The 16,390-nt window shown below is 38.2% G+C and overlaps 1 protein-coding gene and 1 pseudogene across 1 annotated transcript; one reads left to right on the top strand and one right to left on the bottom strand.

Moving 5' to 3' along the window:
- Positions 1-1,334: 1,334 nt before the first annotated feature.
- LOC125586161 (F-box/kelch-repeat protein At4g38940-like) lies at positions 1,335-2,058 on the top strand. Its single transcript, XM_048755983.1, has 2 exons — positions 1,335-1,700; positions 1,768-2,058. The coding sequence occupies exons 1-2, from the start codon at positions 1,335-1,337 to the stop codon at positions 2,056-2,058; spliced, it is 657 nt and encodes a 218-aa protein (XP_048611940.1).
- LOC125586160 overlaps positions 1,440-16,390 on the bottom strand; it is a 30,557-nt pseudogene continuing 15,606 nt past the window's right edge.

The raw sequence follows: 16,390 nt of genomic DNA, 5'->3' as shown, positions 1-16,390 counted from the left end.
GTGCTTGCAAAAGGTGGATTTGTTAGCATCATCACCCCGGCCAAGAGGTCTTGCTTGAGCAACAAAGCCGTGACCTCCTTCATGGCATCTTCTTTTCCTCCAACTTGTGGACTGTTCGTAGATCCTCCTCTTGGCGTACTATGTTATACACCTCTTCCATAGGTTGCAGCGGCGTACGAGAGACAAGTGAGGAACGTACGGTTCGAAAGTATGCATCGTCGAGTCCGTACAAGAACTGATGCACCTTATCTTCTTCACGGTCTTTCTCTTGGAGAGTACCAAGATCACAAGTGCAATTTCCACACTTGCAGACTCGAAGTGGACGATAGTTCGCCATGTTGTCCCAAATGCGATTGAGCTTCCCAAAGTATGATTCAATCGCTAATCCTCTTTGTTTGCAACAAGCTAGTTCAGCCTTAATCTGCTGGATCCTTGGTCCACTCAAAACCGAGAACCGTCGTTTCAGATGCTCCCATAGATCTTGAGCAACATCTCGATGAGAGATTGTTGATCTGAGAGTTGGTTCAATTGTCATCTTGATCCAAGACACCAAGAGCGCCTGGATCGTCCACCAGTCCTCCAGGTCAGCGGATCCTTCTTCTGGGCGCTTGATAGATCCATTAAGAAACCCAAATTTCTTGCGAGAACATAACGCCGTTTTGATCCCGCAGGCCCACTCATCATAGTTCGTCCCCTTCAGTAGAGGTGTGTGAGATCACAGCTCCAGGATTATCCTGAGAGCTCAAGTCGTAGGGTGAGATTTTTCTTCTCACTTCAGTTGTTGTTGTTGCCGTGTTCGAGTCAGTCGACATCTGAAATTGATTTCAGTGTTTATAAGTCTGAAAAAAAAAAAATTCAGGCTCTGATACCATGAAATGGAACAGAGAAGAAAGGAAGAGTTGAATGTTTCTCTATGTCTCACGCTGAAAGATGTTACGAGGTTATATACAAGTCTCAGATGAGAATATCTCAACTATGTAACTAGATACTTGGAACTACCCATATCTTACCGATATCTAAGTACAACAACTCATTCTAATCCCAATAATATCGGAATCTATTCCAACAATAAATGTGCAAATCTCATTTGAGGCTGAATCGAATTATGCAAGAAAGTGAGAAACTGTATTTGTTGTTTTTTTTTCCTGGTGGTCAGAAAATTGGTTCAATCAGAGAATTCAAAACCAAAGCCGGTTAGAGTTTAAGATTGAGCTGGTTACGATAGGAGGAAAGGAAAGGAACTGTGTGTGAAACGAAACTCAACCATTTGGTACTCTCTCCCTCCCTCTATCTCTCTCTCTCTCTCTCAGTGATTAGGGTTTTGCAATCTAGACATGTCTCGGGCAGAGAAGAAGCAATCGCCGCCGCCGTCTCCGATTACGTCACTTCCGGAGGACGTCGTCGTTGACATCTTAGCTCGCTTACCGATATCTGACTATCCGAGAGTATCTCTCGTTTCGAAGCGCTTCCGTTCGCTCGTTTCGTCGCCTGAGATATACGCGAGACGACGATCTTCGCTGGGCTGCACCGAGCATTGTCTCTACGTTTTCCTCTATAACTGTGCCACCCGCGTGAACCGTTTGTATACGCTCCGCCGGGGCAATAGCAGCAGCCGCTTGGTCCTAATCCCTGGGCTGCCTCCTTATGGAAGCTTCGCAGCTGTGGGTTCGAGGATATATGAACGAGGTGCTGAGTTCCAAGTGGGGGGGTGAGAGCGCTTGTGTTGTTGATGATGTTTTTTTGTTCTTTTACGATTGGTCTGACAAGGAGTTGAGGGCGTATGATCCAGAGCGCAAGTGTTGGCAAGTGGTGAAAGGTTTGGATGATTTGTTGGCTGAGATAAGACGTGCTGCTTGTTGTTGGTTGCAGACTGTGAGTTATGGTGGGAAACTGGTTTTGTTATATGGAAAAGGAGAATTCTCGTGGTTAACCAAGGAGGTTTCGCTGGAAATACGCAAAGGGGGTCAGATTTGGGGTAAAGTTTATCAGTGGTGTGATGATCATGCTTTGATCGCTGGTAATTTTATCATTAGGAAATCTCTAGATGTTGTGCTTTGAGTCAACAACATTCTCTCCTTTTTTATGAACTTGCTGAAGTGGGTGGGCCTTTGTTTGAGAGTTGAGAGTTGAGAGTCTGTCTCTCACTTGTATATCTCTTTTTCTTAAGCTGAGCTCCTTTCCTTACCTGCAGTATGTAACTGAATGGAAACATGTTCCAAGTTTACAAAAATGTGTCTTGAATTTTCAGATGTTTGTCTGCTGTGTGGCAGTGTAAGTGGAACCTGTTCGTTGGTATAAGTGCTTTATGAGGTCACACTAAGGCTGCACTAACGATTAGGAACTAACTATGTAGGTAGCAATTCTAGTCAATAAGAAGCAGCGCTCGTCCCGAGTTCGGCACTTCTTCTAGCTTCTGAGCTTTTTGATTTCCAATGTGTGCCTTTCTCATAGCTGAATAAAACAGAGAAAGATGAAGAATCATATGTCATAGCAATTTTTACTGTCTCTATGTTTTATAAGAAACATGTATTCTGAGAACAAATAAACTCACATTTAAGAGCTGATCCGGCAAGACCTGCAAGCCTTGATTTAGTATTTGTCTCGGCTAACGGTATGCATTCTCTTTAGGTGCCATTCCCATGTCCCAAACTATGATGCAGAAGCAACCAACTACGGATCTCTGATGCACCTTCACTGTCGATCCTCACCAGCAGTAAACATAGTTCCACTCTTGTTGCAAATTAAGCAAACAATTTTAGCCAAGGAACCAAAAGCATCACCATTTCCAGTAACAAAACTTCAACAAGGAACTGGAACAACTCTACTGATCCAAAGAACTAGTTTCTTGAGGCCTTAGAGAGTGGTGGGCTTTTCCCAAATTCAAAACTACATCAACTTAAACTAAAACAAAACAAGAGTTTCACTCTGAAACAGTTACTCACATCTCTAGGAGAAGAACAGAGTATACGCTTGTGACTACCATTTTCAAGCTCAAGAAGCAGCTTAGCATCCTCTGACTGATGAACTCCAACTTTACGATTCACCACCCATGAAAAAAACTCTCCCCACTCGGATCAAACTTAACAAGACTCGCCATGCCCTAAACCTGCAACAAAAACTCCTCTTTCCCTCACAAGATTCAACATCGCAAAGCACTAGTCACGGTAAACAGCCAAAGCGAGCTTCCCAGACGGATGAATCGCAAAATCGTTAACTGTCTTCTTATAATGAGGACGAACGGACTTGAGGAGAAATGGTTTAGGGTTTTGAGTGTCGAGTCGTGTTTGGTGGGTTTAAGCTTGAATGAATCCTCACTACACCTTGCTATGCTAGCGCGGATATGAATTTTCAGTTTTTAATTATTTATTTTATTAAATGATGTATTTGTAATAGTCGTTCATATTATATTCATTAAGTAAATATTTTTTTTCCATCTTAAACTATCTATTTTTTTTACGAATGTGTGATATCATATAAAAAATATAAAAAAATGAGTATAGAGTTAATTAGATAATTTTAAAAACAAATTTTTTTTCGTGTGCGATATAATATAAATAATGATCCGCCCAGTTAACAAAAATCATGATTATTTTATGTGTAATTTTTTTATTTTGACCATTCCTTAAAACTATATTAAATTTTACATATTTTAATTAGAATATTTTTAATATCTTTACCTTTTTATTTGAAATATAACTCAATATTTTTTTAACAATTATAACAAAATATTTTTAGAAATTGTTTGAAAAATATGAAAATTACATTTTTAAATTAAAATTATCCTAAAATATGATAAATTTTGATGTAAACGAAAACTCAAATTATGTCAAAAAATAATGATATTCAATGATAATAACAATTTTATTGATTATTTTTTAAAAAATACATTTACAAAAATATTGTTTGAAAGAAAATTCATTTATCTTTCAAATATAAAATGAAAATATTATAATTAAATAATAAAAAATATAAATAAAAACTATAAATTTACCAAATGACAACTGAGTTATATTATGCTAAAATTTTTTTCTGACAATTTATTAAATGACAAATGAGTTATGAGCAAATAATACCATATAATTTTAAAAACATAGTCATTTTTAAATATTTTTTGAATAAATAATTATTTTTAAATTTAATCAACTGAAAATAATATTCCTACAATTGTGTGAGTCAAATTCTAGTTTTATTGATGCATGTTATATATTAGTGCTGCATGTTTTAGGTAACATTGTAATGATGCAAATTTTTAAAAATCTCCATTATTAAAATTATGCACGTAAGGATAACTCATGAGTTTTTTTTGTTGATTAAATGACATTATGTCCAAATTTATTTAAGGATATTTCATTAAGGTAACTGAAAAAGACAAATAATAAAATAGGAAGTTTAAATTCATTTAAGCATATTTCATTAATGTAACTGAAAAAGAAGTAAATAAATTAGGCAGTTTTATTCGTTTTAGGATATTTTCATAAATGCAACTGAAAAAGACAAGCAAAAAAAAGAGGGAGTTTAATTAATGAAGTAAAAACATTTTCAAATAGGTACTTCTCTTTTAATAATAATATATGAATTGTAGAAACCTGAAAACAGAATTGATATAAACGATAATAAAGGGCAAATCTCCAAAATAGCACATTTCTAAGTTTATTTCACAAAAATAGCCCTCAAAAACTAAAATAACCAAAATAGCATTTTATCTTTTGAAAAATTTAAATTTTTTTATTTTTCAAAATTTGAAATCTTATCACAAAACCCCACTCCCCACTCTAAACCCTAAACCCTAAACCCTAAACCCTAAACCCTAAACCCTTAACCCTAAACCCTAAATCCTAAACTCCACCCCTTAACTCTAAACCCTAAACCCCACCCCTAAACTCTAAACTCTAAACTCTAAACCCTAAACCTTAAATCCTAAACCCCACCCTTTAACTCTAAACCCTAATGTCTAAATTAATTTACCGTTGGGATATAAGTGTATATTTATCTCTTTGATAAAACAGTAAGTGTTATTTTGGTCATTTTTATTCTTAAAAGACTATATTTGTGACAAAACTTTTTTAGTGCTATCCTAGTCATTTTCTCTAATATAAAATCTATTTTAAAGAAATAGAGGATTCAAAAGACAAAACGAAAACGGATAAAAAAAACATTTACGAAAACGGACATGGAATCCATATATAATATAATTCTTAACTCTAATATTTGTTCCGCAGTAAGACAAGACTGTGCGAAATATCAAATCCCATGATATAACTATGGTAGACGATTCACGCTTCACTCGTAAATGTCCTAATAAACTAATAAATCTACGAAAACACTCTCTAGACGTATTTCGTGGAATTTGCTTGTTTTCGTTGTGTAAAACGTGAAGAATGAAATGAGAAGGAGACGAGACGAGTTTTTAAAGAAGAGAAAACAAGCGACTTTTTGTAATTGATGCAGCATGTGCGCACGTTGGAAGAAGCGTTATTAAACTTACTCCATCAAATCTTTTCTCGTTTAAATTTATCGTAGAGAAGCATCATATTTTTTTTACACACTAAATGTCGTTTAAATAAAATTGCATGCTTGTTTTTGGAAGCCCATTTGACTCGAATAATACACCCAACCTGAATCTCTCCTAAGCGCATGCGATGATGCTCATCTTCTTCAAAGTTATTAGGTGTTTAAGGATTTTTTATAAAAACGAAACCGATTAGATTTGGACCATCACACACTTATATTCTAGCCAGGTGTGGACATTTGTGCCTTCTTCTTTACCTAAAACATGTTTCCAAAATATATTTTAATTTATATTCGATTAATCTCTGTAATATATTTAAGAAATCAGTTCAATGTGTCGTTCTCACGTTAATTTTAAGAGTGGTCAATTACAAACATAACCTTAATGAATTATACATAATTGAATATTAAGATATTTCTATTTTCTTTTGATTGATAAATTTCTAATTGGGTTTTCACTTTATTTTTCCTTTTAATTTCTTTACAAAACTCATATAAATAAAAAAGGAAATATCTATAATAATTATAACATATATATATATTATATATATAATAACGAATTTTAATCTTAATTTTATTTCTTTTCATATTTCAAAAACAACAAGTAAAGGAAGTAAAAAAAAGTAATTATCTATAAGTTTAAATATATAGATTATACACAAAATATAGGTCACAAAAAATAGTATAATTGTATTTGAAAAGAAAACAATAGATTTTTCATACCTCAAACTTAAAATAAAGTATATGAAACAAAAGTAATCAATTTAGATGTAATAGAATAAAAATATTGTTTTTTTTTTCATTTTAGACAAATATATAAAAATTAATATACTTAAACATGAGCAAGTGAATGATCATGATCAATACTCAAAAATCAGAAACTTTAAGTGGCGAGATATCTAATCTATTTAAAACAAAAGTACAAATTAGCATTTGTCCATGATTTACTTTGATAATACATGTCATGCCACTAGGCTGGGCAATTTAACTGGACTCGAAGACCCGAACCGGAACCGACCAAAAATATCCACACGGACCAGGACCGAAAATTTACAAGTACCTTTTGGGTCTCTAAATTTTTTTACCCGAAAGAACCGGAAAGGAACCGAAAAAAGGAGGAGGAACCGAACCCGAATAGATCCCGGACCCGAAAAGAACCGCCCGAATAGACCCGACCCGATAACCTACAAGAGAAAACATCAAGGGATTTGAGGGAAAAAAAATCGTCGAAATTTCGTCGGAATATCGTTTACTACAAGAAAACATCAAGGATTCTGAGGGAAAAAATCGTCGGAATTTCGTCGGAATATCGTTTTTCCGACGCAATTCCGACGAAATACGTCGTCGGAAATAATTCCTCGGAATTTCTTTTTTCCTCTGAAATCCCTCGGAATTTTCCGACGGAATTCCGAGGAAATAAATTTCCGAGGAAATTCCGAGGATCCCTTGTTTGTCGGAAAAGTCCTCGGAATATACCGAGGTAGAACTTCGTCGGGATAATTCCTCGGAAGTTCATCGATCGATGCGTGTTTGGACATATATACATCGATCGATAGGAGTATACCGACGGACTTTTTCCTCGGTTTATTCCGAGGAACTGTTCCCTCGGTATATTCCGAGGGATCCGTTCCTCGGAATTTTCCGAGGGAGTTGTCCCTCGGAAAATTCCGAGGGAAATGTCCCTCGCTATATTTAAAAAAAAAACGGATCGATCGATGCGTTTTTGTTCAAAAACGCATCGATCGATGTAGTGAAAAATATAATTAATTTCCTCGAAATGTAAAAAATATTAATTTTTTTGAAAAAATAAAATTTCTGAAATTTAAATTCGAAAATATGAAATTAAAAGTAAAATTGAAATCATACTAATTAATATTCAAAGTTTCACAAATAAAAATAAAACATTCCGAGATTGGGGAAAAAAAAACTACGGGTCTGGCACGTCCGGGAACACCTCGTTCGGGTACATCCTCTGCATCATCTCCATCATTTGCTGGTTCAGCCTCCTCTGTGCCTCATAGCCCGCCTGTTGAGCCGCCATCTGGGTCTCCAACAAAGATATTCGATCATCTTTGTCCTTCAACTGAGCCGTAAGTACTTCTGGATCAACAAAGGGCGGTGGTGCAGAAGAAGGAGGAACCGACCGGGTGCGACGACCCAAACCGAACAAACGTCCCTTCTTCTTTGGAACCGACTGAATAGAAAAAAGCCAAATTTAGAAATTTAAACCAAGAAATAAATGAATTGAACTTAAAAAAAAAAGAACTTACGGATTCAACGATTTCGTTGATTCGAAACCGGGACAAGTTGGTCGAAGCCGTCGAAGCGTCATCCTCGGTTTGAAGCTGAGACACTTCGTCTACCACCTGAGTTTGGACCAGGTCGACCACGTCCCTCACAAGACCGTCATCAATCTGGCCGGTCTTCTTGTTGGTATACGCCCTCCTCATTAGGGCGAGATCATCGACCGGCTCGCCATCATTTTCTTCCGCCTTGAAAAAAACATAAAATTAAAGAAACATTAGAAATTAGAAGAAATGCACAATAAATTTAAATTCTGAAACTCAAATAATTGAAGAAAAAGCGGTTGAACTTACCATGCGATCTCCGAGAGTGGCAATAGATTGAGCACCCAAGTTATGCTTGTAGATGCCCTTCCCTTTACGGTCGCTCCTGCGGTTGGTGGAGTTGGTGGAAGAAGTTTCTTTCGTCTCCTCCTTATCCCAATGCGCACACAACTCCTTCCAGACCGTGTCGTTCATCGACTTTGGGACCTTTTAATTAAAAAAAAAAGAAAAAGTTTAATAAATTAAAAAATAGTTTAATAAATTAAAAAATTGTTTAATAAATTAAATCGAACCTTATTGATTTCCCACTTCTTCTTCCACTCGTGGATCTGCTTCCCATAGTTGTCCATTACTTTATGGACGAAGTGGTGATAGATAAAGAGCGTCTCATCGGAATTCCAGTTGAACTCTTGCTGAAAAAAAAACACAATTAGTAGAAAATTTATATTAAAGATTAAAAATATAAGTAAAAAATTAGAATACTTACCGCAAACTGACGAAACCACAGAACCTGCTTGTCGGTTGGGAAGTGAGTGAAAGTCGGATGTCCACTGTCGAGGGCCGAGTACATCATACGGTTGATCCATGCGCTGATCCCGTTCCCGGATCGGTTGAACCTTATTAAAAGAACAAACGGTTAATAATGAATCCAAATTTAAAGAAAAAAAAATGTTTAATTACCATGTTTGACCCCGTCCATGTGGATACGGAGTGAGATACGGAAGATGGTCACGACCGGGCTGTTGAACCAACTCCGCAACCCTCATCACTCCCGGAGGACCCGGAGGAACAGGAGCGGATGCAGCAGCGGGAGCGAGAGGAGCATGAGCGGGTGCAGCAGAGGGAGATGTATGGTTGGAGCTGTGGGGCGAAGGGGAATCCTGAAAATGGCTGGAATCCCGAGACTGGCTCCCCGTACCACCACGACCACGACGCTGTCGAGGCCGGGTCTGATCATCATGAGACCTGTAAATTAAAAAAATATATTAAATAAATACAGAAATATATAAATTATTTTTTTTTTTTAAAAAAAAATCCCAAATAATTTAATCACAGAAAAAGATTTATATATATTAAATTTTTTAATAAATATATAAAAATAGTTCTAATAAACAAAAATAGTTTTAATAAATAAAAATTTTTAATAATTAAAATGTTTTGTAAAATCCAAAAAATCGAATTTATATAGAAATTTTTTTTTGTAAAATCCAAAAAATCGAATTTATATAGAAAAATCGTTTTGTAAAATACAAAAATCGATTTTATATACAAAAATCGATTTTATAAATACAAAAAATAAAAAAATTATAAAAAAATTCTAAATCAATTCAACAAAACAAATTATTCAACCAAATCACAATTCTAAACCTATTATACAACCAAATCACAATCCTAACCAATCACCCTAACAAAAATCTATCAAAACTACACAAAAACCTAACAAATAGAACCTAAGAGAGTGGGATAGGGTCCTTACATGATTTGTGTAAGAGAAGAGGGAGATCGCCGGAGATATCGTCGGATTTCAGGGGGAAATCGCCGGAGAGAAAGAGAGGAGTCGCGCAGAGGAAGAAGAGAGAAATGGGGAAGAAGAAGGGGCTCGTGGTTATAAAACCTAGGGTCCGACGGACATTATCCGTCGGAATTCCGTCGGAATTCTAATTTCAATTTTCGCGAAATATTTGCCCGGTAAAATGAAAATATTCCGAGGAAATTCCGACAGATAGTAAAATATCCGTCGGAATTTCCTCGGAATATTCCGAGGAAATACCGAGGAACTAGTGTTTGGGGTTTCAAAACATCAATTTTTTTTGCCGTATTTCATTTCTTATACAATTGTAATGCATACCATTGAGGATTCTTTGTATACATGAGCATAAACCATGAAATAACAAATTTCAAAACTAATTGAAAGTATTCCCTTTACCGTTCGTTAAAAGGTATAAGTGTTTCTCTTATGTTGCGAGATTTCGTTCATACAATCGGAAAAGTGTTAATTATACGGTAAGGAACAAATTTTTGACTTCATAATGAACGTAAGACACTTAATAAGGGTTATATAGGTGTTATTCAAACGGCAAAACGTTGTTTTCGGTTTAAAAACCCTATTTCCTCGGAATTTCCTCGGATTATTCCGAGGGAACTCCGACGAAACCCTCTTCTTCCTCGAAATTTCCTCGGAATATTCCGAGGAAATTCCGACGAACTAGTGTTTGGGGTTTCAAAACGTAATTTTTTTTAAAAAAACGCATCGATCGATGCGTTTTTGAACAAAAACAAATCGATCGATTACTAAGATGGCCCGGGCCGTAAGATTGTGATCGATCGATGAGAGTATCCCATCGATCTATCGACAATCTGAATTGTTCCTCGGAATTTCCTCGGAAAATCTTGTATGTTTTTTTAAAAATGCATCGATCGATGCGTTATAGAACAAAAACGCATCGATCGATTACTAGGATGGACCGGGCCGTAAGATTGTGATCGATCGATGAGAGTAACCCATCGATCTATCGACAATCTGAATTGTTCCTCGGAATTTCCTCGGAAAATCTTGTATGTTTTTTTTAAAATGCATCGATCGATGCGTTATAGAACAAAAACGCATCGATCGATTACTAGGATGGACCGGGCCGTAAGATTGTGATCGATCGATGAGAGTATCCCATCGATCGATCGACAATCTGAATTGTTCCTCGGAATTTCCTCGGAAAATCTTGTATGTTTTTTTAAAAACGCATCGATCGATGCGTTATAGAACAAAAACGCATCGATCGATTACCAAGATGGCCCGGGCCGTAAGAATGTGATCGATCGATGCGTTATAGAAACAAAACGCATCGATCGATGCGTGTTCGGAAAACAGAATTATAAGGCAAAACCCGACCTTTTTTGGATCTAAACCTTAGAACTCTCATCCCCTCCGATTTCCCCTATAATTCGCCCCCCCTTTCTCTCTCTATAATCATCCGATTTGAACAATTTTGGGCTCTATTCCACTTGATTTTTCGAGCTCTACCTGATTCCTACACTCGTCTTCACCCTAAGACAGGTATACTCCGCGAATCTCCACATTCTGAAATCGTGTTCTTGAGCAATTTTTTGGGTTTTGTGAATTTCTTATTTCCGTGTTGATTCCTTGATCAAATATGCATGAAACAGATGTTTAAACATGGAATAGAACACAATTGTCTGTGATCAACGAGTTTGGAACATGATTTGAGATGATTTAGGGATAGAGAATTTTTTTCAATTTCGTTTTTTTTTATCACAACTCGATTTTGCTTTTCATTTTCATGTTCAGCTTTGCCTTCTTAATTGATTATAACCATGTTGAGAGCAATGATTCTATTTTGTAGAGAATGAAGCGCACGAAAACATCAGCAAAGAAAAACACACAAGAAGCGGGTTCGTCACAGCTGGAGAAGCAAAGGCCAAAGAAGTGGGATAAGTCTGATACCACCCACTACAACAACATGAAGAAGGTAGCCGTTCCGGCTACACAACTAGCATGTCCTGAGACGATGACAATATTGGGAATCAAAGCAGACATTGAAGGACTGTTCCAGAACATGGGTCTAGGCCAACTATGCAACCTCAAGGAACCCACTTATCCGGAGTTGGTACGCCAGTTCATAGCATCCGCATACGTCACCCGTCCCGATGATAGCCATCAGGAAGGTTTTCTGGCATTCGTAGTGCAGAAAGTATACTATGAGGTATCTTTCACAGACCTCTGCGGACTATTTGGATTGAGTGCGGGGGAGAGGACATATGGTCTTTATTGGACTTCAGAGCTGTTGAACTTCTGGGAAACGATTGGCACAGGGGTTTATAGATCTTCTCAGGCAAAGGAGTCACTTATCCGGAGCCCAGTACTGAGATATGCGACACGCCTCATTGGCTCATTGCTATACGGGACAACCACAGCCGCATCAGTCACGCAATGGGAGTTGTGCCTCCTGTACCAAGGTGTGAGGCATTTGCTACCGGCATTTGGAAACTCTACATTCCCACCTGCTACTGCCTTCAACATGGGAGCGGTGCTGGCCGCAAACTTAGCAGGATACAAGGGGAAAGTAACCAAATCCAAGAGCAATGCATGTGGATTTGGTGCAGTGATTACTCGGATCCTTAGACATGTGGGTGTAGACTGTGAGAACCACCAGGTAGCACTGGACAGATCGAACAACATTGCTTGGAACTACCTGGATGTCATTTCTCTAGTAAGTAAGGAGTTCATAGCTGGTCCCCACTCGAGGATCGATCGGGATGGTCCTTACGTCTACGTATTCCAGGACCGAGCGAAGAAAACACTCTACTGCCACCTGCCTCAGATCGGCCTGACTGCTCTACTTTCAGAGGCTGCAGTTGAGTTTCTACCCCCTGCTACCGCACTAGTAGACAAGCCATCCTTCTTCACGCCAAAATATCAGACCAAAGGCAAGGGCGTGGTTGATGAAGAAGGACAAGATGAGGCTGCACAAGCCATTCCAGATGATTCACAACCCCATCAGCTACTCCCATCAGACTCCAGCCAGTACAAGCTGCAAGAGCTTCCACCGAACGCCACTTCGCGCCAGCAACAACATTGGAGAGATCAGAGCATAAAGACAAACAACGACATGCTACACAAGATCTGGGCTGCCATTTCACGTATCAGGCCGTGTCGTTGCCAAAAGGATGATGTAGTTCATCGGGACAACTCTCCATCCAGCTCTGGTTCGGGTTCGAGTGGTACACACAGGGTAAGAAAGAGGTCCAAGAGACCCAACGATGCAGGAACATCTGGAGCAGGAGACGAGGAGTAGGAGCTATCACCGGCTATTTTATTTTCTTTTCTATTCTAACGTTTTATGGTCTTATTTTCTGTTAATTTTGAACTGAGTTTTTTTTTAGGTTTCTTAATTATGAGTTCGTATTTCTTTTACATGGTTTCTTTGTTTTATTTGGTTGTGTTTTGTGTAGCTTTTAATTCGTATTCAGCTTTGCCTTGCTAGATAAACCAAATAACTATTATCCAAGGAAAGAGGTTATATCAAGTGTTCCTCGGAATTTCCTCGGTATTTCTTAAAAAAAAAAAAAATAAGTTCAATGGTAGTCTGTTTCCGAGTCATCATCACCAGATGAATCTGAATCTGGATCTTGGTGAAACTCTCCAATTACTGGTTCATCCTCTACGTGAACGACGGCTTCCTCTCCAAAGTCGGTTAAATCGACTACAAGGCCAACTCCAGCTAAATCTTCTGCTGCACTACAGTTGCCGGATGTGCTTGGTTGTAGTGGGTCTTCCAGCTCAGAACTTCCCTGAACTCGGCCTCTCGGGTTGAGTCTTGTAACAGTAACCCATGGATCATCTCTGTTCCTTACCCGGGGGTACTTGATATAACAAACCTGTAACATTTAGAAAAATTATAAATTAATACACATGATGATGAATCATTCTGAATAATTAACATTTAATTACCTGATCGGCCTGGGAAGCAAGAATGAAAGGATCATAATATTGCAGCTTTCGCCTCGAATTTACTGATATAACACCAAATGCATCTGTTCTCACACCTCGATCTGGGGTGTTGTCGTGCCAATCACAATAGAAAACAGTACAGCGCAATCCAACCATGCCCAAATACTTGATTTCCAAAATCTCATGTATGTGTCCGTAGTATACATCATCTCCTGATGCAGAACAAACGCCAGCATCATAAGTCGTACTCGAACGTCTCCTCTTCTGAGTTGTGAATGCATATCCTCGAGTACAAAATCTCGGATATGACTTCACAACAAAGTTTGGTCCAACGACCATCTCACGTATCCAATCGTCAAATGTTTCACCTCTGGCCAAACCAGCAGACACCTATTAATAGCACATATATATATATTATATCAATAAATGTGAATTAGTATAAATATGTGATAAAATATATTTTAATTTGTTTAAAGCACTCACATAAGTAAACATCCATCCAGTAAATTCTCTCTGCTTCATTTCTTCTAGTTCGTCCTCTGTGGCGTATCTATACTCGAACCGCTTTTCTGCCATGAAAATCCTGTATATGATGACAATAATGTAATTAATTAAGATTTAAATTTCAACTTGTTAAAATAAAAATTTGTAAGCTCATTTATTTACCTCTCATATTGAAGAACGTCTTCGCAGTTGGTGAGCAAATATGTTTGCAAATGACTGCGCTCCTGCTCAGTAAGTCGACGGTCCTTTGGTTTTCCGCTAAGTCGTCCAACGTCTGTGAAAATGTCTGGAACCGTAACATGATATGTTGCCCGTTCGCCTCTATCATCATGCCGAGCAGGTCTTCTGTTTTTGGTCTGAACTTCTGCTGGAAAGTAGTACTCGGCAAAGTTTGAAGTTTCTTCATTGATCATCTGTGCGACTATAGAACCTTCCACCCTACTTAAATTTTTCACCATCTTCTTCAAATGGAACATATACCGCTCATACAGATACATCCATCTATACTGCACAGGACCACCAAGTTCCAATTCTCTTGCCAGGTGAATAACAAGATGCTCCATAACATCAAAAAATGAGGGAGGAAATATCTTCTCAAGGTTGCACTGAATCACGGCTATGTTAGTCTTCAAATTTTCAATACCTTCAAGAGTCACTGATCTCGTGCATAAATCGCGGAAGAAACCACTTATCCCTGCAATTGCTTCATGAACATTTCGTGGTAATATTTCCTTGAAGGCGAACGGAAGGAGGCGCTGCATCATTACATGGCAATCGTGGCTTTTCAAGCCAGTAAACTTTCCTTCCTTTCTGTCGATACAGTTACGCAAATTTGATGCGTAACCGTCTGGAAATTCCACATCGTTTGAAATCCAATCAAAGAACGCATCTTTTCCCGCTGCATCAAGTCGGTATATGGGAAAAGGAGCCCTACCATTCTCATCAACATGAAGTTCTGAACGAGCACATATATCGACTAAATCCAGTCTTGACTTCAAATTATCCTTTGTTTTACCTTGAACATTAAGGATCGTGTTCATGAGATTGTCAAAAAAGTTCTTCTCAATATGCATGACATCTAAATTATGCCTTAGCAGATGATCCTCCCAGTATGGCAGATCCCAGAAAATACTTTTTTTGTGCCAGTTATGTAGTTCTCCAACAGCATCTACCGGAAAACGCTCATGTCCACCGACTTCTGGCGTCCTTTCTGCACCAAAATCTCTTAGTTGTATCTTCAAATCTTTCCCACAAATTTCCGGAGGTGGACTGTCAAACACCCTCTTGTTCTTCGTAAACAAATTCCTACTCCTACGATATGGATGATCAGGTGGTAGGAATCTCCTGTGACAGTCAAACCAACACGTTTTCCTTCCGTGCTTTAGTTGGAAAGCATCAGTGTTATCTTGACAATATGGACATGATAGCCTTCCATGCGTTGTCCATCCAGACAACATACCATATGCTGGAAAATCACTTATTGTCCACATTAGTACTGCCCGCATTTGAAAGTTTTCTTTACACGAAACATCGTATGTTTCAGCACCTTGAGCCCATAGTTGTTGCAACTCATATATTAGTGGCTGAAGAAACACATCAAGTGATCTCTTAGGATGCTCTGGTCCGGGAACGAGAATCGAGAGAAACAAAAACTCTCGTCGCAAGCACAAGTTTGGGGGGAGGTTGTATGGTGTAAGAATGACGGGCCATAGAGAATACTGTCTTCCACTCTTGCCAAACGGACTGAAACCATCAGTACATAATCCAAGGTAGACATTTCTTCTCTCATACGCAAAGTCGGGATACTTTGATTGGAAATGCTTCCACGCTTTTGCATCTGAAGGATGTCTGATCTCACCATCTGTTGAGTGCTCCGCATGCCATCTCATTGGTTGCGCTGTGCGTTCAGACAGATACAACCTCTGCAACCTTTCCGTCAAAGGTAAATACCACATCCTTTTATATGGCACTGGAACTCTTCCAATTGTATCTTTATAACGAGGCTTTCCACAAAATTTGCATGTAACCCGCTGTTCATCCACCCTCCAATAAATCATGCAGTTGTCGCTGCATACATCTATTACCTGATACGATAAACCAAGACCAGCTACGAGTTTCTGAACCTCGTAGTATGAACCAGGAGCTACATTATCCTCGGGTAGAATACCTTTTACAAAATCAGCAATCGCATCCACACAGTCTTCAGCCAAATTATAATCTGTTTTAATGCCCATCAATCTTGTAGCAGATGATAAAGCTGAATGACCATCTCTGCAACCTTCGTACAATGGTTGCTTTCCAGCATCCAACATATCATAAAATCTCCTAGCTTCTGCATTGGGTA

Source organism: Brassica napus, chromosome C4 (genome assembly GCF_020379485.1).
Source record: "Brassica napus cultivar Da-Ae chromosome C4, Da-Ae, whole genome shotgun sequence".
Lineage (NCBI taxonomy): Eukaryota > Viridiplantae > Streptophyta > Magnoliopsida > Brassicales > Brassicaceae > Brassica > Brassica napus.
Note: the sequence above shows the minus strand (reverse complement) of the source record. Positions and strands in the feature narration are given on the sequence as shown.